General features: G+C 34.6%; 1 protein-coding gene across 1 annotated transcript; it reads left to right on the top strand.

Annotated features, from left to right (window-relative positions):
- On the top strand, positions 1-25,478 carry LOC148949613 (putative methyltransferase-like protein 24). Its single transcript, XM_089093045.1, has 4 exons — positions 1-96; positions 1,927-2,131; positions 18,733-19,020; positions 25,078-25,478. The coding sequence occupies exons 1-4, from the start codon at positions 61-63 to the stop codon at positions 25,476-25,478; spliced, it is 930 nt and encodes a 309-aa protein (XP_088949171.1). The 5' UTR covers positions 1-60.
- Positions 25,479-26,199: the final 721 nt, after the last annotated feature.

The raw sequence follows: 26,199 nt of genomic DNA, 5'->3' as shown, positions 1-26,199 counted from the left end.
AGTGCTAACTGTAAGAGTAACATACCCGCTAAAGGTGGAAGAATATTCAGTTTCAAAAGGATGGTTAAACTGTATTTTTTACACTCAATAAGGATGGTAAGGGAAGTTATAAAGTTATTAACCCAGTATTAGACTAAGCAAATATTGGATTTGCGAAGTATGTGTAAAATTACAATAATCTCTTGATGGAAATAACTATTCAAGGAAATCAATTCGAGCTTTCCAATATGAAATTATTCACAACTTTTCTCCTATAATACAAGTTTTTTTTTTAAATCCTAGCAGATGACAAAAGTGTGGGTGAAGGAAATAAACAAACCGTTTCAAGGTCAAACTGTTTCACCACACGAAACAAATAGCTGAGACAAGGGGAAATGTTGACATACTATTCAAGTGAGAGACGAAATTTTCGAAATCTGTGTGTGTTCACTTGTGTCTTTGAGTATTGAGAATGCATCCCTACACCTAACTGGCGCCCATTTAAAGATACTGATCTCCTTAAAGGATTTGCATTTCTCTAGAACAGATCCTAGCTAAGTAAAAATCATTCTAGGCATTCTTAATGATCCTTGAAGAATCAAGGTATCTAGTCCATTATAAATTTATTTAGTTTGTGTCCAAACTATTTGCAAATGATTTGACAGTCTTACCATAAAATGTAGATGCTGGTCTAATTGAATTCTTCGGACCTTATTTGCGTGATTTTGACAAAATTTTGTTTAATTTTGAAAAAATAAAAATCTATGAGTTTATCAAGTACTTCAATGCTTTTATCAACTTGTCTTTTTAAAAGTTCAAAATTGAACAGCGTTTCCTTTTTACTATAGCGATAAATTACCTCTCGCACCCTGATAGGATATCTGATAATATCATGTCTGGTAAGCGATTAGGATTAAAAATAAACCTTTCATAAAATAGATCCCCTCTTAAAATTCTGAATTGCCATAGTTAACATATTTCTTTTATTCAGTTGCCTTTCACAGTTGCTTAGAAAAGGCCTCTTTTATCTTAGTATTTGTTTCAAGGCTCTTCTTTTTATTCTGTCTTGCAGATTCTTATCTAAATTTTTATTCCCAATTCTGCACCTAGGACGGGTGAGCGGAGGCCTCAATCAAAATATTTACATAGTACTTTTTTCCTTTACTGGTTGTGGCGATTCAAGTTTTTTTCTTCTTTGTTTCGCCCTTTAGCCTCATAAAGATGAGGTAGACAAATTTTAGTTATTTTTCCAAGCACTCTTTAATATATTAATTTCATAATAACTTTAAGTGGATTATGTACGGTCCACCATTTAAGGCATAATAGACGCATCTTAAGACAACGAAGGTGATACAGCCTTTTGAAGAAGCCACCAACGACACCACGCCATATCTCATCTTATTGCGATGAAAACTTTGAACAAACTTAAAATAAAACACTGTTCAATCAAAGGATAATTAGTCTATGAAATTATACATTTGACATTGAAGTTAGATCATTTTATGGTACGCGATTAAAGAGCTTTTTTTTCTTTCTTTTTTTAAATCCAAGTAACCATATAAGTAACATATCTTTTTCAACCTCTACAGCCCAAGTACTCTGCTGAGTCTTTTATTTTATGCAAAGTGTTTGTGTTTGAGCCTAAGTATCTGGAGCCAAATAAAATAATTGCGACATGGCTTTTACTCACTGCAGTGGAGTGGTAGTGAGTCTGCTGCTCAAATGGGATATTTTAAGATCAAATAACTCAGAGGTAACGCGCGGCTCTCTTAGAAAGGTAAAATAAGCCCCCCGAAAACATGGTTTTCGTTCCCTCTTGTAGCAGATTCGTCTGTAACAATCTTTCGTTTCTTATACCCGAAGTGTCTAACTTTGAATAATTATTCATATGCAAAGTTATATCGGTGTACTTAAAACTAGATTCTAATCTTTTGTTGTTAATTTTAGCATTATGACTCAACAGCTGTTCGCAGAATTGGGGTAGTCTCCCTGTTTATGATAATATTTATGTGTTTGTTTTATACAAAAAATGGTACCGAATTGAGGAAAAAAGAAAAAGAAATATTCCTGCATGAAAAGATCAGTCTGGTAGAGCCTATTCGTGCAAAGTCAATGAAGCAAGTGAGAAACATTTTTCTAAGCCCTGGAGATGGTAAGCTTATTTTCTGCAAGAATTGTCAAACAGGTTATGGTAGCAAACTATCAGTAAAAGGCGAATAGTAACCTCGAATAGAAACAGTAACAAAGGCCCCAATAGTAAAGCCCGAATAGTACCAAAAACTCGAAAAAACGAAATTTTGATACAAGTATGATAAGGAGACGAGGTAAAAGATAATTTTTCTTATGCAAACTACAGATCAAAACGAGGCTACCAAAAAACTTATTGGGGCAATTCATTACTAAAAAAAAAAAAAATCACTTATGCTTTGTCACTTGTGCTTGGTACTGTGTTTATCTTTGTTAGGTGATTTATTAGTACATGCCGCAGTGTGATGTTATAATATATTATTATATTATAATAATAAAATATCTCTAAGGTGGTTGAGCTCTAAATCCAAGAAGCGTATTGAACAAACTTTCAAAGCTCTATCAACTAGAGAAGTGACAAAACACATGGGTGCGCCCCTTTCTCCAATACAGGCTGATATCTTCATGGAACACCTTGAAGAAAGGGCTATTTTGCCAAGTTTTTGTAAACCTGAATTTTGTGCTCGTTTTAAAGATTTTATTTGTGGGAACATGGTGACGATTCTCTTGGTTCTTTTCTTCACTTGCTCAACTCCTTGGATCCAAAATCAAATTTACTCAGGAATCAGAGATAAAGAGGCGTCTTCCTTTCTTAAATGTTCTGGTGCACTGAAATGATTCATCTTTCGAGTTTGGTGTCTATAGAAAACCCGCACATTATGACTGTTACTTAAACTATTCCTCTAATCGTTATCCTTCTGTGAAAAGAGGAGTTGTCACTTCTCTAGTTAATAGAGCATTGAAAGTTTGTTCAACACGCTTCTTGGATTTAGAGCTCAACCACCTTAGAGATATTTTATTTGGGAATGGTTGTCCAATTAGTTTAATAAATTCTATAATTGCAAACAGCATTAAAATATTATCAGATAGTCACACATTGAACAAAAATCAAAGTGAAAATTTAGTTTATCTTGGGGTCCCATACGTTAATGGGGTTTCAGACCACATTTCAAAAAATATAAAAAGAAATAACATTTAAGATTATTATATACTCAGGAAAACTCTCAAGTCCCAAATTTATCAAGGCCCTATCCTGATAGGTGAAAACTCCGGTGTCTACAGAATTCCTTGTTCGTTTGGTCTTTGGTATATCGGAAGAACTGATCAGCGACTAACGGATAGATTAACTCAGCACTCTAGTTCAATTAATAATACACTTAAAAAGCGGGAAAAACAGAAAATTTTGAATCTGCCCTTGCAGAGCACAGTTTTGAAAAACCAGACCATACTATTTTGTTTAATCAAGCTAGCGTTATTTCGCATGACAAAGGTATTGTCCAGCACTACAGAGAAGCTGTTGAAATTTATAAATACCAACATTTAGGTCTAGCTTTAAACAGGGATTCCGGTGATTTAAGAATAAACGAGTCATATTTCGATATTCTCAAAAGAGAAGCCGATACTTTAGTAATCCCTGAAATAAACCTTGAACCACTTTCCCAGTCATCTAATCAAACACGTGAACAACCCCTTAGGTCTCACAGAGTGTCTGCAAGAAATGCATTAATTAAAATCCGAAATCAGATGACATAGTTCTCCAACTTATTTAATTGCTGGATCGTTTTGTTTTTGAGCGAACGAATTGTTTCCTTTTCTTTGTCAGTTGTTCGCTAGTATCCGTCAATGGCAGTTCATATTTTTTTTGGATTTTTTGCAAATCGCGGATATTGGCGAATAATTCGCTTTTATCGCTGTTAGGTATTTGGTTTTAATTCTTTTAATTTTTGGCATTTATTGAATTTTATTCATCTTTTAAGTTTTTGGTTTTTTGGTTGTTTTAACATTGACTTTCCGCGTTTGTTTTTTCTTGTTTTTTTTCCTCGGCACTTTCCTTGGATACATTATTTCGTTTTGCACTGAAAAAGAGAGGCGTTTGTCCTCTCGAAATATTCGCTTTGTTTTTTCAGTATTTACATTTGGCCTATAAAAACCCCATTTTTGCTCGTTTTTCTTTCTTTAGCTATGTCAGGCCAATGTGGTTTAAGAAATTATCAAAGTAAAATTAATATGCAAATTTCGATTTAATTATTCATATACAGTGAGCCAAAATCAAAACCTGCATTAAAAACATTCAAGAATTAAATAAAAAAAACTAGTTTTTTTTTAACTGAAAGTCAGGAGCGACATTAAAACTCAAAACGAACAGAAATTATTACGTATACGAAAAGGGCTGTCCCCTCCTCAACGCCTCGCTCTTTACGCAAAGTTTTTTACTGTTTTAAAAAATTGAGTTGTGAGAAAGAGTCAAACTTTAGCGTAAAGAGCGAGGCGTTGAGGAGGGGAAAGCCCCATAAAAAAAATGTGTCAACCAAAAAAGTGACACTTTACCCAAAAAAGTGTCATCAATTGGTTTTCAAAGTCCCTTCCGGTTTAATTAACCACCAGACCCCCTTCCCAATAGTGCCTGGAGGTTGTAATAAATGCCAAAATTAGAAAGGGGCGGTGGGGGGGGGGGCACAAAATGCATCTTCCATGTCCCAGGGGAGGAGGGAATTAACCTAAAGTTAGTTAAACCCTTCAAAAATTTGTTGAAAACCAGGAGTACGAGATCAAATTCTTCAGACTTAAGGAATTACGTGGTAAAAAAATGCAGTAGAAAATTTCAGTTTACAGCTTATTGTTTGTTATTATATATTGCAAAATATTTTTCACTTAGATATATCTTGAAAAAAGTACACGATTAGTCAAATTAGGTTTCAAAACCAAAAATCATTTCCATTTTTGCTCTTAACTTTGTCAAATAACTATGACGGTAAAATAAATAACCATCTTCAACTGAACATTGATATATTTATTCATAGATTGGGGAAATGTTGGTCGCAATAGGGGGGTTAGTTGCCGTCTAATTACTTTCAACTACTAAAAAGAGCACTAGCCCTCTCAATTTTCAATTAAATGGGCCCTTTTTAAGTTTCTACGACAACGCCATCTATAAAACCTTATTTGCCCGAAGGTCATAAATTACAACCTTTGTCATGTGGTCTCTGGGGCAGGGGGGGGGGGGGTCATCCTCAAAAACATAATTTCCAAAACTTTCAACTACGTTGAGGAAAATGGCTACCTCAAAATTTTGATTGAATGTGTTCGGGGAAATGATGGGCGTGAAAGGTCGTTAGCTTCTCCCCATTCACTTTTGATTATTAAAATGGGCACTAGCCCTTTCGATTTCCAATCAAATGATTCCTTTTTGAAGTTTATACGACAACACTTTCTATAAAAACCTTATATGCTTTAGGGTGTAACTTACGACCCTTGCCCTGAGGGCTCTGAGGGGCTAATCATCCTCAAACACCTAAATTCCAGAACTTTCAATTACGTTGAATTAAAAGGCTATCTCAAAATTTTTATTGGATGTGTTCGGGAAATGGTGGGCGTGAGAGGAAGGTTAGCTGCCCTTCAATCACTCTCGACTATTAAAAAGGGCACTCGCCCTTTCAATTTCTAATCGAATTAGCCCTATTTGAAGTTTTTACGACGAATCTTTCTATAAAAATCTTATATGCCCCCAGGACATAACTTACAACCCTTGCCCTTAGGGGTGTGGGGGGTTTGTTATCCTCTTAGACATAATTTCCAGAACTTTCAACTACGTTCAACAAAATGGCTATCTCAAAATTTTGATTGGATGTGTTTGGGGATATGGTGGGTGTGAGAAGGGGGTTAGTTGCCCTCCAATGACTTTCGAATATTAAAAAAGGCACTAGCCCTTTCAATTTCCAATCGAACGAGCCCTTTTCGAAGTTTTTACAACAATACTTTCTACAAAAAACATTATATGCCCCCAGGGCATAATTTACAACCCTTGTCAAGAGGGCTGTGGGGGTTGGGTTGTCATCCTCAAAGACCTAATTTCCAGAACTTTAAACTACGTTGAAAAAAATGGGTGTCTCAAAGTATTGATTGGATTTGTGTGGGAAAATGGTGGGCGTGAGAGGAGGGGGGCTAGTTGCCCTGCAATCACTTTCTACTATTAAAAAGGGCACTAGCCCTTTTAATTTCAAATCAAATTAGCCCTTTTTGAAGTTTCTACGACAACGTTTTCTATAAAAACCTTATATGCCCCCAGGGCATAACTTACAACTCTTGCCGTGAGGGATGTGGGGGATTTGTCATACTCAAAAACATAATCTCCAGAACTTACAACTATGTTGAAAAAAATGGCTATCTAAAAATTTTGATTGGATGTGTTTGGGGAAATGGTGGGCATGAGAAGGGGGTTAATTGCCCTCCAATCACTTTCAACTATTAAAAAGGACACTAGCCATTATATAATTTCCAATTGAAGAGCCCTTTCTGAAGATTCCCCGACAACCCTTTCTATGAAAACCTTATATGACCCCAGGGCATAACTTACACCCCTTGCCCTGAAGGCTGGGGTGGGGCGTTGTCATCCTCAAAGACCTAATTCCCAGAACTGTCAACTACGTTGAATAGATTGGCTGTCTCAAAAATATTAATTGGATGTGTTTGGGGAAATGGTGGATGTGAAAGGTGGGTTAGTTGCCCTCCAATCACTTTCGACTGTTTAAAAGGGCACTAGCCCTTCCGATTTTAAATCCAATGAGGCCTTTTCGAAGTTTCTAGGACAATTCTTTCAATACAAAGTGCCCTGTTCTAAACCGAAAAAAAAAAAATAATGGATTGTGCAAACACCGCTCTTCACTTGGTAGCGCTATTGCGCTGCCTATGATTTCTGGTCGTTTTGATTTGAATTTTAACAAGTATTCGTATCTGATAATTTTAATTTTCAAACAGCCTTTACTTTTCTTTGAAACATTTCTTATTCGGAAAGTTTTTTTTTAAATTAATTCATCGGAAAGACTCCGTAAAGGTATATAGGATACAGAGTAAAAAACATGTGAACAGAGTTTCAAAATAGCTTTAGTGATTTACCGATTCATAATCTATCACTCGTTTCAATGTTTTTTTTGGCTAATGCTTCTTTGCGGATGTTGTTTCAAGTTTTATTCTTCTTTTAATGCCTAGTTTTGTATATCAGTCTGTTCGGTTAAAGATGGTTATTCTGTTTTACCGTCATAGTTATTTGACAAAGTTTTAGGAAGTATAGAACCGTCTCTTTATATTAAATCGAAACCCTTTTTTCAAATGAAAGCGAAACTCCACATTAAAGTTTAAAATGCAAAGAAGTAGTCATGTCTTTGACATCATCATGTGAATGGCTTAACAACAGAAAGACCGTTAAGAGCAAGATCGGAGATGTTGTTTAGTTTTGAAGCCCAGTTTGAATAATCGTGTAAAATTTTCAAGATATATTTTATTGAAAAATATTTTGCAATGTAGAATAACAAACAATAAGCCATCAACTGAAATTTTCTATCGTATTTAATGAACTAAAAGTTAATTTTGTTTTGACTATTTATTTTTCTCAAAATCCAATAAATATGTCCACTTAATTCTTTAAGTCTCAAGAATTTGATCTCGTTCTTGGCTCTCCTGGTTTCTAACAAATTATGAAGATTTGAACTAACTTTAGGTTAAATCGAAGATTTACTTATTTTTCTCTCGAGACACACAAATAGTGTTTAATTCGTTTGATGTAATAATTTTCTCTACCCCTTAGAGGTGCCTTGGGGAGTACCAAAGTAATATTTTAATACCTTTAATCAAAGGAGAACTTTTTAAGTACTTTCTGAAAAAGAAGTGTTTTTTCAGTACTCTTTGTTAAAAGTAGTGCCTCTTCCTGTAATCCTAGACGAAAAAAAGACACTCTTAAAATCAAATATATTTAAACCAGTAGTTATATAGGTTACCACTCTTTGTTTTATTGATGAATTTCTTACAAAATATTTTGAATATTATTTAACCAGATACGTCTGATAAAACAGTTATTGCTCTATATTCAGGAAATGTTTTAATCAACATTTGCCTTTTATTAGATTTTTTTAGTACTTCAAGTTTAAGTGTTTACCACCCCCCCCCCATCCCTAACTTAATGCTGGAATATAATCTAAGGTCACAAGCAAAAGTGTGTTGTTTTTCAATGGCATTATAACAGCTGCTAGCTTGAAATATTCTGTTTACAAAAATAGTAGAGGGCGTCAAAATAAATTAATTTTCAATTATAGAAAATTAACTTATTAAATTGGAGAACGGGCTTGCCCCTCCTTTGATTCTTTGTCCCCTTAGATTTGAAATAAAATCTTATTGAAAACTTTATTTGTGTATATTCAGTGAAAATATTAAATCGGCAAATTCCCTCCACCCCTGGAACATGAAAGCTCCATTTTGTGTCCCCCCCACCACCCTCTATAATTTTGGCATTTATCACCACTTCCAGGCAGTACTGGGAGGGGGGTCTGGGGGTTAATTAAACCGGAGGTGACTTTAGAAACCAATTGATAACAGTTTTTTGGGTAAAAGGATAGAATTGGGAATCTTAAGAAGGACGTACGTTATAAAAACAATTCTTGCTTCATAATATGAAGAAAATTTGCAAAAATATAGCAAAAATTATATGTTTTCCATGCTTCTTCCCTTACGTCACTCTTGTTTCAACCTGGTTAGCCCTAAATTGGATCAACACTGACGAAATCAATAATAGAAAAAAAACCCATGGGAAATGTATAATTTGGGCTATTTATTTGCATATTAGAGGGGTCAGTAAAATGTATTGCTTTACTACTTCCAGTTTTCCCTCCCATTTTCTGGAAAATGGATACTCTGAAAGTGATATTAACACACTAGGCCATCATGGGCAGATGAAAGTGAACATTCGGAGATAAGACGTTTTTACACATAGTTGCAGCCCATATAAGTTGCTCTTTTGGGCTGCAAAACTTAAACTAAAATGTTTAAATCAGATGTACTCCTTAAGATAAGTTCTGCGTGATGCCCGGAGCGCAACACGCGGCAAATTATTTTAGTGGTAGCACTTTTTATGACGTGAGAGTGCTTTTTAGAGATCCTTAATAGTGCCATTAATTTCGTGTAAGTGTCAACCCTGCTTCCCCTACTCGTTTCGGTAAATTTCAAACCAGGGACCAGCGTTGCCACTGATAGCACCAAAGTACCATTTTAGTACTTTTTGATTAAAGTAGTATGTTTTTAATACTTTTTGTTAAAACTAGTGCCTTCTTAAAATTCAACGTTCAAGAAATCTACTGGCTCATTAGTAATCTGTTTCCCCGTAGGAAAAGAACTTTTCCCGGTTGTGTTAAAAAAAATTTGCGCAACAGGATGTAACACACAACAAACCACCGCTTTCATTCATCGATTCTTCTCTTGTGATGCTAAGAAAGCAATAGCCGTTACATTAAAGGTTACAGACGTAATTTGGATTTTTGTTCAGTCATACACTAGACAGCTACAAAGAAAGAAATATAATTGTAGAAATATACAAAACATTTGCTTTTTATCAGATTTTTAATCCGGTCCAGTTTAGCCGTTTACCCCCCCCCCCCTAACTTAATACTTGGATATAATCAAAGGTCACAAGCAGAAGTTCGCTGTTTTTTATTTTCACATTATGAACAGCTGTTAGTAAGAAATATGATTTCTACAAAAATGGTGAAGATTGTCAAAGTGTGTTAAGTTTCGTTTATAGAAAAGGCTACGTCAAGGTATCAATAACATAAATTGGAGAAAGAGCTATCGTCCCTTGATTATTTGTCCCTTTAGATTTTGAGAAAAACCTTTTTGAGGAATACTTTCATCGAAATATCCTTTTAGTATTTACAGTGACAAATTAAAACGACAAATTCCCCCTCCCCTAAGAACTTGAAATGTACATTTCCTCCTTTATATTTTTGTGGTTAAATTCCACCTTCAGCAATTATTTGATGGGGGGGGGGGGAGGTAATTAAACCGGAAGTAACTTTGAAAATCAGTAAATAACAATTTGTAAAATAGGTTTTTAATGAATAAAAAAAAATATAGTATTTTAGTGTGGTTTCAATAGAAAAAAGGCAAATTGTCTAAATGACTCATGCTGAAAATTTTTTTTTTGCAAGTTTTAGTCAGAAAAAATAGCTTAGCTTTGATAAGGTTAACCGAGAAACTTGTACATATGCATTACCAAAAAAAATTGAACATTTCGACTGTTTTACTATTTCCAGTTCCGTCCCATTTTTCTAGAAAAATGTCAGAAAAAATAGCTTAGCTTTGATAATGTTAACCGAGAAACTTGTACATATGCATTACCAAAAAAAATTGAACATTTCGACTGTTTTACTATTTCCAGTTCCGTCCCATTTTTCTAGAAAAATGTCAGAAAAAATAGCTTAGCTTTGATAAGGTTAACCGAGAAACTTGTACATATGCATTACCAAAAAAAATTGAACATTTCGACTGTTTTACTATTTCCAGTTCCGTCCCATTTTTCTAGAAAAATGTCAGAAAAAATAGCTTAGCACTGATAAGGTTAACCGAGAAACTTGTACATATGCATTACCAAAAAAAATTGAACATTTCGACTGTTTTACTATTTCCAGTTCCGTCCCATTTTTCTAGAAAAATGTCAGAAAAAATAGCTTAGCACTGATAAGGTTAACCGAGAAACTTGTACATATGCATTACCAAAAAAAATTGAACATTTCGACTGTTTTACTGTTTCCAGTTCCGTCCCATTTTTCTAGAAAAATGTCAGAAAAAATAGCTTAGCACTGATAAGGTTAACCGAGAAACTTGTACATATGCATTACCAAAAAAAATTGAACATTTCGACTGTTTTACTATTTCCAGTTCCGTCCCATTTTTCTAGAAAAATGTCAGAAAAAATAGCTTAGCTATGATAAGGTTAACCGAGAAACTTGTACATATGCATTACCAAAAAAAATTGAACATTTCGACTGTTTTACTATTTCCAGTTCCGTCCCATTTTTCTAGAAAAATGTCAGAAAAAATAGCTTAGCTTTGATAAGGTTAACCGAGAAACTTGTACATATGCATTACCAAAAAAAATTGAACATTTCGACTGTTTTACTATTTCCAGTTCCGTCCCATTTTTCTAGAAAAATGTCAGAAAAAATAGCTTAGCACTGATAAGGTTAACCGAGAAACTTGTACATATGCATTACCAAAAAAAATTGAACATTTCGACTGTTTTACTATTTCCAGTTCCGTCCCATTTTTCTAGAAAAATGTCAGAAAAAATAGCTTAGCACTGATAAGGTTAACCGAGAAACTTGTACATATGCATTACCAAAAAAAATTGAACATTTCGACTGTTTTACTGTTTCCAGTTCCGTCCCATTTTTCTAGAAAAATGTCAGAAAAAATAGCTTAGCACTGATAAGGTTAACCGAGAAACTTGTACATATGCATTACGAAAAAAACTGAACATTTCTATTGTTTTACTATTTCCAGTTCCGTCCCATTTAACTAGAAAATGGATAGTCTGAACGCAGTATTACCACACTAGGCAATCATGGACCGTTGAAAGTGAGCAAATAGAAATAAAATGTTTTTGCTTGTAGTTGCATCCCATATAAGTCGTCCTTTTCTTTCATATCAGAAGTCAATCGAGGAGAACTAAATACAGAGAAATAAAAATTAACTCTGGCTTATATGATAAGCCAAAGAAAAACTATGGTGCTCAAATAAGATGTGCCTCTTAAAATGCGTTCCTCGTGTTACGCACAGCGCAATACATCAAAATGTTTTTGGGAGGTAGTACTTTTCATGCCATGGTAGTACTTGGTAGTAGAGACCCTGAGTAGTACCGTTAATTTCTATGGAGTAGCAACCCTGCCACGGATGCCAACTGGACACCTCTTGTGTCAAAAGGACACTCGAGGGTTGCCACCACCCAACGTTGGTGATTTGTCACCAAATTTGGTGATTGTTCACTCTGTTGGGGACTTTCCTTAAAATGCGATTTTCTTTTTTAATTTAGTGATTTAAATTTAATTTCGGGACTTTCTACAAAAAGTGGTTGGCATTCCATGTGTTTTACTGAGATGAAATAGTCGGTGACTTTCATATTTGGTGTCTTTTTTATTCTGTATTACACAGGAATGGCGTTGAAAGGGGGAGGGTTTTAGTTAAAAATTTGCTCCCGAGAGGTGCCTACCTCCTTCTGCTTTACGCAGATGAGTGTATGACATGACCTGTATTTCTTACAAAAAACAGCCGGGCCATGACAACAAACAAAATGACCATAAATAACCAATAATTGAATACCTTCTCAGCTATATATAGATATATATAACTATATACAACTTATCTTATAGAATTATCTATGTATTTCTATATAGCTATATATAGATATATATAAAGGTTAGCCTACAATGCCCCACTCTATGAAGTTGAACTTGCTGCATTCGAACACTGAGGAATATCCAAAGCTGCCGAAAGTATGATGTATATGTAATATTTTACTTATTACTCAACATATTTGTGTAATAATGGGGGAGACATTCTCTCCTTAGTATCTATACTGCACGATTAGTAAAAAATATATCTCCAAATTAAGGGGTGCTAGAATTGGGAAGAGGTTGAATCTTCTTTATATATTCATCTGAAGGGCTATAGACGAAAAAGTAGAAAATTTGGCACAGATTTTTATAGAACTTCAGATAGGGTTCATTTGATTGGAAATTGATAGTTCTAATTCACGTTTTAAGCGTCAAAAGATATCGGAGGGTAACCAACCCCCACGCACTTTTTCTCAAATGCAACCGATAAAAATTTTAAGATAGCTATTTTGTTAGAAATAGTTCAAAAATCATATAATAAAAACTCCAGTGTCGACACAACCCCCCAGGGCCCTGAGGCAGGAGTGGTAAGTTATGCCCTGGGGATATATATGGTTCTTATGGAAGGGATGCTCGTATAAACTTCAAAGAGGGCTCTTTTGATCGGAAGTTGAAAGCTCTATTTCACTTTTAAAAGTCAAAATAGATTGGAGGGCACCTAGACCCCCCCTCCACACTTTGTTTTTCTCAAACCCATCTGATAAGAACTAAGAAATAGCCATTTTTTTAAAATAGTTCAAAGACCATATAACCAAAACTCCGGGGTCAACACAGTCCCACCGGGGCCTGAGGGAAGGCGTTGCAAGTTATGCACTGGGGGAATATATAGTTCTTATTGAAATGATGCTCGTAAAAACTTCAGAAAGGGATCATTTGATTCGAAATTGAAACTTATAGTCCTGTTTTTGAGAGTCAAAAGAGATTGGAGGGCAACTAGCCTCCCACGCTTTTTCCTTTTTTCCCGAATGCATCTGATAAAAATTTTTGAGATAGCCATTAAGTTTAAAGTTGTTACAAATTCAGATAACAAAAACTCAGGTGTCGACAAAACCCCCCAGGGCCCGGGGGCAGGTCTTGTAAGTTATGCCCTGGGGGCATATATGGTTCTTATGGAAGGGATGATCGTATAAACTTCATTGAAAGTTCTAGTTAAATTTTTAAGAGTCAAGAGATTTAAGGGCAAATAGTGCCCCCCCCAAAAGCCCTTTTCCCCCAACCCATCCGCTTCAAGTTTTGAGGTACCCAGTTTTTTAAAAATTGTTCAAAAATTACATAACAAAAACTCCGGTGTCAACACAACCCCCAGGGCCCGGGGGGTAGACGTTGTAAGTTGTCCTGGGGGCGTATATGGTTCTTATAAAAGGGATGATTGTATAAACTTCAAAGAGGGCTCATTTGATTGGAAATTGAAAATTCAAGTTCAGTTTTTAAGAGTCAAAAGAGATCAGAGGACAACTATCTCCCCCCACGCCCCTTTTCCCCCAAATGCATCCGATAAGAAATTTTTAGATAGCCATTATGTTTAAAATAGTTCAAAGGTCAGATAAAAAAAGCTCCAGTGTCGTCACAGCCACCCAGGGCCCAGGGGCAGGTGTTGCAAGTTACGCCCTGGGGGCATGTATGGTTCTTACGGAAGGGATGATCGTATAAACTTCATATAGGGCTGCTTGAATGGAAATTGAAAGTTCTAGTTCAATTTTTTAGAGTCCAAAGAGATTGGAGGGCCCTTTTATTTTTTAAAAAAATAGTTCAAAGGTCAGATACCAAAAACTCCGGTGTCGACACAACCCCCCAGGGCCCTCGGGGCAGGCACTGTAAGCTGTGTCCTGGGGCCATATATGGATCTTATGAAGGGGGTGCTCGTATAAACTTCAGAAAGGGCTCATTTGAATGGAAACTAAAAGTTCTAGTTCATTTTCTCAGAGTAAAAAAAGATCGGAGGGCAACTAGCCCCTCCTGCCCTCCATACCTTTGGGTTTATCGGATGGATAAACCCATCCGATAAAGATTTGGGGTTACCATGTTGTCAAAAATAGTTCAAACATCAGATTTTAAAACTCCGGGGTCGACACAACCCCCCGGGGCCCAGGGACAGGCGTTGTAAGTTATGCTTTGGGGATATATGGTTCTTATAGAGGGGATACTCGTATAAATTTCAGAGAGGGCTCATTTGATTGAAAATAGAAAGCTCTAGTTCACTTTTAAAGAGTCAGATGAGACCAATGGGAAATTAGCCCCCCCCCCAACGGCCTTTTCCCCCACAAACATCCGATAAAAATTTTTAGATAGCCATTTTGTTAAAAAAAAGTTCATACATCAGATAATAAAAACTCCGAGGTTGACACAAACCCATTTTTCACTTTGATATTGTTACTTTGATACCAGTTTTGATGCTTTGATGAACATTTGATTTTTCTTTGAAATTTTGATTATGAAATAAGAATTTTTAAAAACTTGAAAAACTTTTGCAATCAAAAACGAACAAAAATTAATTAAAAAAAAAACTTTCCGAAAAATAAGTTTTTCAAAGAAAAGTAAAGGTCTTTTTAATCTTAAGCTCAGTAGATAGATATACTTGTTAAAATTCAAACTCAAAACGACCAGTAATTACTATTAAAGAATAAATTAAACCCAAAACGAACAGAAAGTAAATAAACAATCATAGCAAAAAAACATACAACAAGTAATAATATAAACGAATAAATAAATCTTAAAGCGAGTAATGCTTAGATTGAATATGGATATCAAGCTAAAATCGAAAAAAAATATTTTGCTATTGAAGTATAAATGAAACTCAAAACTAACAGAACTTAAATAATCAAACAATGAAAACAGACATACAATAGATATTAATGTAAATGAATAAATAAATCTTAAAGCGAGTGAAACTTAAATTGAATATGCAAATCAAGCTTGAAACGAACAAAAATCACTACAAACAAGAGTTTGGGTATAACCTCCTTCTCTCATTGTAAAAGTTTAAAACTTACTGTGTCAATGGCGCTTTACTGAAAATAATATGCGTCTCGAATAGTCTTGGAAAGTATCAACAACATTAAATTGAATATTTGATGTATAATGATATTAATTGTTGAAAGATCCATCCGTTCAAGAATTTATTTCACTCTAATTTTATTGTTGTTTTCAATTCTGTAAGAACTGGAAAAGAAATTATTAGTAATATAATTCCTTTTCAGTTAAGCGCAAATGACGTAGTAGGCTTTTGGTTTTCATTTACTCTTGTTTTCATTTACGCAGTATCCAAACTCTTGTTTGTAGTGAAACTATATTCGTCTTGAACAACTTTAGAAGAAACTAATAAATCAAACTGAATATTTGATGTGTAATGACATTAATTGCTGAAAGCTCATTAGTTAAAAATTTTACTATAATTTTAATATTAGTTTCAATATTAATTAGAAAAGAAAATATTTGTCATAAAATTGGTTTTCAGTAAAGCGCCAATGACACAGTAAGTTTTAGACTTTTACAGTGAGAGAAGGAGGTCATACCCAAACTCTTGTTTGTAATGGCTTTGGTTCGTTTCAAACTTGATTTGGATATTCAATTTAAGTTTCACTCGTTTTAAGATTTATTTATTCACTTACATTAATATCCATTGTATGTTTGTTTGCATTGATTGTTTGTTTAATTTCTGTTCGTTTTAAGTTTAATTTATGCTTCAGTAACAAAATATTAGTTTTTGTTTTAAGCTTGATTTTCATATTCAATCGAAGCATTACTCACTTTAAGATCTATTTATTCATTTATATTATTACTTGTTTTATGTTTTTTGCTATGATTGTTTATTTAATTTCTGTTCGTTTTGGGTTTCATTTATTCTTTAATAGTAATTTCTGGTCGTTTTGAGTCTGAATTTTAACAGGTATTTTTATCTGCTGAGCTTAAGTTTAAAATGGCCTTTACTTTTCTTTGAAAAACTTATTTTTCGGTAACTTTTCTTTTTAATTAATAATAATTAAACATTGGAGCCATATAGCCTTTACTGTAGGCAGCGCTACAGCGTTGCCTTTGGCGAATCAAGTTGATATGAAAATATAAAAAAAATTAAGATCTTGGCAGTCTTGGCCAACTGGTATTAAGATTGTCATACACTTTGAAGAACTTTTTTTTTACTCAGTGTAGTGTGTATGGCACGGACAAGATATATGTTTTATTGGGGGAGGGGATGACACAAAGGCTCTCTTTTTTTGATGAGGAAACATGCAATTATTTGGAAAGTCATAAGAAACTTAAGATCTCGGAAATCCAAACCCAAAGGTATGAATTGCATGTATAATCGGCAGGATTGTACGAGAAATCTATATTCCCGGTGAGAAAAAATGGGATTATTTGAAAAGTTATAAGAAACATAAGATCTCAGAAGATTGGCCCAAATGTATAAAAATTGACACTTTCACAAGAATATTTAGGGGATTGTAAGAGAGCTCTGTTTCCTGGTGAGAGAAAATGGTTGCTATTTTTAAAAAAAAACAAAAAAAACTGAGACCTCCAAATTCTTGGTCCAAGCATGGGCGTATCCAAAAATTTTGTTTGAGATTTAAAACACGTCAAAATGTTTTACATGTATTTTGTTATGTTTTTACGAGTTGAACGGTTATTATTATTATTTTTTTGGGGGGGGGGGGGGTCAAACCCTCAGCCCCTCCCTCTCCAAATAAGGCCTTGGTACAAAGAATGAAAACTGACATGTTTTCGTAAGAGCTCTTTGTATTCGATGAAATGTGTATGGCTCGTAGACAAGAAATTGTTTTGGGGATGGTACGGGTGCTCTGCGTCTCCTGTATTTCAAAGTAAAATTCTTAGAAAAATCACATAAACTTGACATCTTGAAAATTTCGGCCTAAGTATCTCATGCCTGCTTAAATATCTAGGTGTAGAGCATCGTATATCTATAATTTTGTATCTTAGGGAACAAAATCTGAAAGCTAATTATTTTTCTAGTTTAGTTGTATTTTGGTAAATTAGTACATTAACATTGGCATACGCATATCCCATTATATCGAAAAAGGTTTCTTAGCCTACAAAACTGATGACTTTATTTTCTTGTGTTCCAAGTGGAAAAAAATAGTTTAGTTGGCTATTTTTCGTCCTGTTTCATATCCAGGAAACCATTTTTGTCCTAAAGAAAACATTTCAAATAACAATATAGTGGCCTTAGTGGTTATACGATATACCAACTATAAACGATATAGTTTTATATAGTTTTTATAACGATATATTTTTATGTTTGAAAAACATAAAACGATATAATAGGGCTGCTTCCGACAATCCAAGGGCATTAGAATGTAAATTGCACCTGCTCTGCATTTCATTTCGCAATACTGCTCGCTTACGCCTACCAATCCGATTTCTAAATGTCCGATTGTTATGGTGTGAACGCTCATTGATTTTCTATAACCGATTTTACAGCTACCCGTGCGATTTCTAAATGTCCAATTGTTATGGTGTGAACACTCATGATTTCTTCATAACCAATTATACGGCTGAGACCGTTTTACCATCGTATCTGAACCTAGCATTAGAACCATGTAAACTATCAGGTTCAAATGAAATACCGTCTAAATAGGGTTCTAAAATAACTTAGGGATTCATCGATTAATAGTTTATTACTACTTTCAGTGAGTGTTGTTGTTAGGCTAATGCTTCTTCACAGAAGTTGTTTCAAATTATTTTTCTTTTGATGCCTAGATTTAGACAGTCCGTTCAAAACAATAATTATGTATTATCGTTGCAGTTAATTGACGACACTAAGTGTGCAAGTCTTGCACACTGTGAAGAACATGCACATGTATTGTAAATATTAAAAAATGAACCATCCGTCTCAAAATTTAAACCAATAGTGGTGTGGAATGGTCTTTGATCAGACGAAATTAATCAAATGAAATCAGTTCCAAATAATCAGAGGTATTTTCCACTGACGTAAAGCTATTAAAAAGTAGAGTGGTATTTTGTCAAAGTGTCACTGACACTAAATGAAACCATTCTTTCTCGAGTAAAAATAGATATACACGCTACTGTTGGTTCAAATTTTAGACAGATGGTCTTTAATTTGGGGCACGTGGTTCAGATTTGAGGTGATTGACCTAAATAGCGATACTTGTGGGCTACGTAAATGGGAGTGGCGGACCACGGTTACCCCCTGTAGAAGACAGTCTTTTTTGTGTTTGTAGTTATATGGGTTGCTTAGGACGGTTGCCAGATATACTTTCTGGTATCATATATATTAAGTTTTCTTATATTGTTTGAAGAATTTTCTTTTTCATGCAAGGAACATGTCAAGAACAAGAACAATGGGGAGGAATTTATTGGAAGAGTGAGTTTATTATAGACGGTCATATAGAGACGATTGAGGTCCGAGCCTCAAACTACACAGTTTGCATGGCTCCAGGGATTGCGCCGGCGACAAATAATTGTTTAGTGTATTCCTTTGGAATCAATTATGACTGGACTTTCGATGAAATGGCTGAAAAACATGGATGCGACGTTTTTTCATTTGATCCTTCAATGAACATGAAACCCCATATCCATTCGAAGAAAATACATTTCACTAACCAGGGTAAGCATAGTGTAATTATTCCATAATTATTAAAATACTGGCTTCAGGTAACTACCATAAACATGATTGAGATATTGATGTAACTAGTTATATATCTTGGAAAGGTTGTGGTGCTAAATCCCCATCATAACATTAAACAGAATATACTAAATTAGAATGATCGCTCCAAATCTTGAACAATACTTAAGTTACTGCAGTTTTTCAGTAAAAGAAAAATGTAAACTTATTACATTTTTATTTGCCGTACCTGTAGTTTAACGTTTTGTCCTACTGTTGTACGTTCGTTGCACAGATTATCTGTTAGGTTTCCCAGATATCTCACTCCCAGGGTTGCCACCAGACAAAAAAAAATTGTAACGTCCAAGCTGTTAAAAACTTAACGTTTTCATAACTTTTGATAGGAAGGTTTTTTTTGAAGGCAGGAGGCCTTTATTTTGCTATCAAGATGGCACTTAAAGGGAGGGGGGGGGAGGGGTGTTGCATGTATAATTTGAAAACTATGTTTTTATGTAATCTCATTAAAAAACCACCCTCCAAATTTTAAAAGACCGTAAATAAAAAAAATTGAAAACCACCCCTCTATCGTTCTAGATATTAATGGCTTAAAACTTTTTTTGCTTTTGCAGCATAAACAACTATGCAATAGAAAAAAATCGAGTTAACGCTGGTGCAATATTGCCTTTTTTCTCAAGCAATTTTGAATGACACTTTATTTTTACGCAATAAAAATGAAAATAAACTGTTAAATTGATCTCTTTTTACCTTAAAAAAAAAAATCCTCGAGAATATGGAGAAATGAAACAAATCACGTGTATATTATACAAAGTGTGCATTTGCTCAAGTTCTGGCAAGGTTTGCCATAGCTTGTTTTCAATTTGCCGTTGATTTGGATGTAATTTGAACTAATTGGATAACCATTCCCAAATAAAATATCTCTAAGGTAGTTGAGCTCTAAATCCAAGAAACGTGTTGAACAAACTTTAAACTTTAAGCAAAATTTAGAGCTCAACTACCTTAGAGATATTTTATTTGGGAATGGTTATCCAATTAGTTTAATAAATTCTGTGATTGCAAAACGCATTAAAAGATTATCGGATAGTTCCACAGTAAACACAAATCAAAGGGAAAATTCAGTTTATCTTGGTCTCCCATATGTTAAAGGGATTTCAGACCACATTTCAAAAAATCTAAGGAAAAATAACATTTACACTTATTATAGACCCGGAAAAACTATCAGGTCCCAAATTTATCAAGGTAAAGACCCTATCCCAATAAGTGAAAACTCCGGTGTCTACAGAATTCCTTGCTCGTGTGGTCTTTGGTGTGTCGGAAGAACTGATCAGCGACTAACGGATAGATTAACTCAGCACTCTAGTTCAATTAATAATACACTTAAAAAGTGGAAAAAACCAGAAAATTTTCACTCTGCCCTTGCAGAGCACATTTTTGAAAAACCAGACCATACTATTTTGTTTAATCGAGCTAGTCTCATTTCGATGACAAAGGTATTGTACCGCCCTACAGAGAAGCTGTTGAAATTTATAAATACCAACATTTAGGTCTAGCTTTAAACAGAGATTCGGGTGATTTAAGAATAAACGAGTCATATTTCGGTTTTCTCGAAAGAGAAGCCGATACTTTAGTAATCCCTGAAATAAACCTTGAACCACTTTCCCAGTCATCTAATCAAGCACGTGAACAACCCCTTAGGTCTCAAAGGGTGTCTGCAAGAAATACATTAATTAAAATCCGAACTCAAATGGCATAGTTCGCCAACTTATTTAATTGCTGGTTCGTTTTGTTTTTTGCGTGAATGAATTGGTTCCTCTTCTTTGTCAGTTGTTCGCTAGTATCCGTCGATGGCAGTTCATATTTTTTTGGATTTTTTGCAAATCGCGGATATTGGCGGATAACTCGCTTTTATGGTTCTTAGGTATTTGGTTTTAATTCTTTTAATTTTTGGCTTTTATTGAATTTTATTCACCTTTTAAGTTTTTGGTTTTTTCTTCGGTTTTTTTGGTTCTTTTCACATTGACTTTCCGCGTTTGTTTTTTGTTGTGGTTTTTTTCTCTTCGGCACTTTCCTTGGATACATCGTTTCGTTTCGCGCTGAAGAAGAGAGGCGTTTGTCCTCTCGAAATATTCGCTTTGTTTTTCCAGTATTTTCATTTGGCCTATAAAAACCCTATTTTTGCTCGTTTTTCCTTCTTTATGTGATGTCAGGTCAATGTGATTTAAGAAATTATATACGGAATAATTTCTGTTCGTTTTAAGTTTTAATGTCGCTCCTTACTTTCAGTTAAAAAAACTTGTTTTTTAGTTAATTTCTGAACGTTTTTTAATTAATGCAGCTTTGATTTTGGCTCACCGTACATGAATTATTAAAACAAAACTCGCATATTAATTTTCCTTTTTTTGGCTAATTGGCTTTCTCAAAACTTTGTTCTGGCCTAACTTACGAATTAACTAATTTCTATATTCGTATGTTTTTATTACGTATACTAGGGAGTTCGCTCCCTAGTCAATACCTCGCTCTTTGCGCTAAAGTTCGAATTTTGTTCGAATCACAATAACTGTGGGGGATTAAATCAACCTAAAAGACATATTAATCAGATTTTCGACTATGCTGAACAAAATGGCTATCTTAAAATTTTGATTGGGTGACTTCGGGAAAAAAATGAGCGTGGGAGGGGGCTAAGTTGCCCTCCAATTTTTTCGGTCACTTAAAAAGGGCACTAGAACTTTTAACTTCCGTTCGAATGAGCCCTCTCACGATATCCTAGGACTACTGGATCGATACGATCACCCCTGGGAAAATAAAAAAAAAACAAAAAAAAACAGACAATTAAACACGCATCCGTGATCTTTCTTCTGGCATTCTAAATATATAAGACTCATTAAGTTTAATGTCACCCATTAAAAGCTGTGAGCCTAATAAAATTTGTTTAATTTTCAAAAAAAGGGAAGAAACGTCCATTAAAAGTCAAGAAATCCTAATGAAAATCACACCGTCATATTCAGCGTATCTGAGAATCTAATTGTACAAGTTTCAAGGTTCTGTCTTTAAAAATGGGGAATTGTGTATTTTTTGCCAGAAGAAAGATCACGAATGCGTGTTTGTTTGTTTTTCCTAGGGGACGTTGCATCGAACCAATAGTCCTAGAATATCGGGAAAGGGCTCATTCGAATGGAAATTAAAAGTTCTAGTATCCTTTATCAGTCACACTAAGGGCTGGAAGGCAACTAGTCCGCCTCCCAACCCCCTTTTTCCTCAAAGTCACCTAATAAAAATGTTTTGATAGTCATTTTCTTCGGCATAGTTAAAAGGTCTAGTAACTATGTCTTTGAGGATAACATGACCCTTCGCAGTTCCTTGGGAAAGGTCTGTAAGTCTTGAAAAGTTTGCGCTGTTTCGTATAATATGTTTAATGAGGAATTACACAGACATTTTCGGGGGGGGGGGGTGAATTTTCTGATGAAGAAATTTTCCACAGTGATGATTTTTCGTGCGGAGGGAAGTTTCCAGGGGGTGAACTTTCCAGGGGAAATTTTACACTGGGGGAATTTACCAGAATTCCTATGCAAAATTCAGTTTATTTGTTCTCTTTGCCGACTCAATTGTCGGCAAAGGGTCGGTATTTGCGAGAAACATTTTTCACAGAGGACGGAATTTCCGGCATATTTTCAAAGCAAACAGAAATTAAGTCTTTTCAAATGAAACTGCGCTAAGAAAATTTTTTCACCCAGAATCGTCCGTAAAAAAATTGCCTAGGGGAATTTCCAGCTAGAATGGAATTGTTTGGGAGGGATTTTTCTGGAGGGGGGTATTTTACGTAGACAGAACTGTACATGGAGGGTTTTTCCGGATGGAAGGAATTTTCCATGGAGGGGAGGACCGGATTTGCCGGTGTTATTTATAATTGATCAGGAATTGAATAAATAATAAGTTTTTTTCAACGGAAAGTAATGAGGAACATCAAAACTTAAAACAAATAGAAGTTATTACGTATATGAGGGTGACCCCCCCCCGTCTCCGTAGTACCTTACTCTTTACAGAAAAATTTGACTTTCTGTCCCAAATCCTGTAAGAACGACTCCTGAAACACAAGGCCCTTTTAATTATATTAGCGAGGCTTTTGAAAATTTCTAAGAAAATGTTAGCATAAAGTGTGAGGTTTTGAGGAGAGGGCAACCCTCTTCATATAAGTAATAATTTCTGTTTGTTTTAAGTTTTAATGTTGCTCTTTACTTTCAGTTGAAAAACTTGTTGTTGTTTTTTTCTCACTAGATAGTTTTTTTTTCAATGCGTTTTTAAATTTCTGTTAAGTATGCGCAGTGGTATATTCATTACTAGGTTGCAGCTGTCACTACAACCATGAAAAACAAATATTCGTCAGGGCTACTCCTGATAAAAGGGTATTTCGGTAGGTGGGGGGGGGGGGCTGTAACTTTCCTGTGTAAGATTTTCGGCAAGGGGGATTCTAGTGGTACAATTTTCATTTCGATCCAGCACCATTTTCAAGGGTTCTCAGACTATTTGGTATACAAACTAAGTCATGGAATAGTTGATGGCATACTAGACTTGTCCCAAGTCCTAGCTTGAAGGTGGAAACTCTAGCGTGAGTCTGAAAGTGGAGCTGTTCGAGGTTCAGAAGCAATGGGTCTTTAAGGTCTGACCTTTGATCCAGTTGGGCTCATCTCACAACAAATTACAGTTGAAATCCGTGGTGTGCCCCCTCCTCTTAAAATAAAAAAACAAGTTTTTTCAACTGAAAGTGAGGAGCAGTATTAAAACTTAAAACGAATAGAAGTTATTCCGCATATGAAAGGGGTTGCCCTCTCTTCAATACTAAACTCTTTACGCTAAAGTTTGCCTTTTTTTAAAATTCTTTAAGAATGACTCCTGAAACATAAAGGTCGATTAATTAGAACAAAACGCTCTTTTAATGTACTAGAAAACTTTAGAGTAAGGAGCAAGGTTTTGAAGAGGGGGCAAACCCTCTCGTATTCGGAATAATTTATGTTGACATATTTGTTGATTTTTCCTGTTGTTCGAGACGGAGGGCTGTCAGTTACCCCTATGGGGTTTTTGGCAATGGTGATTCCAATAGCCTAGTGCCTTTTTGGTTTTTATCTGACGCTATTTCCGAGGAGGTTTCTGTTCCTATAAATTTGTTTTCGCAACAAAATTTAATCCAAAAAAGGGTTACTATTCCTGAATCATGCTAGACAATTTTCCTTACTATACAGTTTCTTTTCAATTACTTTCAACGATCGCTATATATTTCATTCAGAAGAGCCCTCTATTGATATTCAATAATCACTTGTCCAGCTAGTTTGAATTTGTTTGAAAATCCATTAGACAGCGAAAACAATTTCTGCATAACAACAAATCCGCTTTTCGTATTAGAAGATGAGTTAACAGGAGTTAATTCAGGAGTGAGATATATGTTTTAGAATCTCGACCTCAAAACTACCAATTATTTTAAATATATTATTTTTTTACTTTATGTCGTATTTAATATTTACTAAATTTGATTATATATCACATTTATTATAATCACATTATGGATTTCCTTATAAATATTCAACATTTATTACATATTATTAATTATTTATTAATTATATCCCAAACTAGACTGTGTGATTCAACTAAACAATGCTATCTTAACTGATTTGTCTTGTATTAAATCTTGAATAAGAAGTTGAATCTATGAAAACCTTAAAAATCTTAGTTTTGTACTATTGTCACTGTATAAAAATGTTATAATAGATACGAACTTCTTTTTTTTTTTTTTTACATGAAATGATCAAAGTGGTGCTGGGTAACCAGTTAAGATGTATCTATGTAAGAGAAGGTTGGCTTGTCCCTACCAAAGCACACGTTCTTTTGTCATTTATTTTGACATCACTTAGATCAACTTTGCTAGAATAACATGATCAAAATTAGAATAACGTGATCAAAATTACTAGAATAATGTGAATGATGACCCATTTTTTTTCTTCCAGAAGAATTGTCAATGTTCATAAAATATTAAAATATATTCTCTTTGTTCAGGCCTTTCCGATTTTGACGGTGATGTGAAGGGTGATAAAGTCAAGGAAGGATGGAAAATGGCCCGTCTCTCAACCCTTCTCCGTGAAAGAGGTCATCAAAACAGAATTATCGATATTTTGAAAATTGACATTGAAGGTAGTGAGCATAAAGTAATACCTGATATATTGAAGAGCGGAATTTTAGAAAACGTACGGCAACTTCTTTGGGAAATTCATAATTTTGCAAATTATGACGTTGAAAAATATTACTCAACATACTGGCTTTTGAAAAAATATGGTTTTCAAAAGGTTATAGGAGAAGACTGGCCTCATATTACCTGCGTAAGAAAAAACTTTCTGGATGAATATGAAACCCATTGTTTTGTTTTTACTTTTATCAATAAAAAGTTTATTCAAAAGTAGAGATGATGCTATATGTTTATTCGCAGGACAGAGTTGGAAAGCATCTGATTCTTTTAGCATACTAGATTGCTAGAAGGCAACAACCCTTGTGAGGGGTGTGAGAGGTTTAAAGGTGGTTGTACAATTGCCCCCTTATTAACTCAATGTTTAGTTAAAAAAGTGTTAAACACAAAAAAGGAATACAAGAGATGGCTCTCTGCAGTGATTCCCTACCCAAAAAATATTATTTGCCCCCCCCCCCCAAACAAAATATTACTCGGGCTAAGATTTCAAGAAAACTTTTCTAAATTATTTATAAAATCAATTTTGGTTGGCGTACAGTTTTTTTTTTTTTTAGTAAAACAAGGTTTCTGAATAAAATAAATAAACAAATCAACTTTGAAACAAAAGTAAAAAGTTATCTTAAAAATGGACAGAATAAACAATGGAAAAGACGGAACTCTCTATTGACATCCAATGTTAACGGTAAAATGTTACTTTTGCATTCCCGAAGACATAATTTCTAAATGGAAAAGCAGCCCTATTAAGCATATTTATTTCCAAACGTTTGAATGTGTAAGTACATCATTAAAAATGATTAGTGTCAGCAGGGAGACACGAGTGATACTATAGCGTGGACACCCGAGGATGGAATTTGACGACGGTCATCTTTTTTATCGAGGTATAAGCCGTTTAATTAAAGTTTAAGTTTTTCCATTAAAGTTAATATTCCATATTTCTC

This window comes from Artemia sp. Qi Xiang Cuo, chromosome 8, assembly GCF_049724085.1.
Source record: "Artemia sp. Qi Xiang Cuo chromosome 8, ASM4972408v1, whole genome shotgun sequence".
Lineage (NCBI taxonomy): Eukaryota > Metazoa > Arthropoda > Branchiopoda > Anostraca > Artemiidae > Artemia > Artemia sp. Qi Xiang Cuo.
The sequence above is the reverse complement of the archived record's forward strand: the minus strand, read 5'-3'. Positions and strand labels throughout refer to the sequence as shown.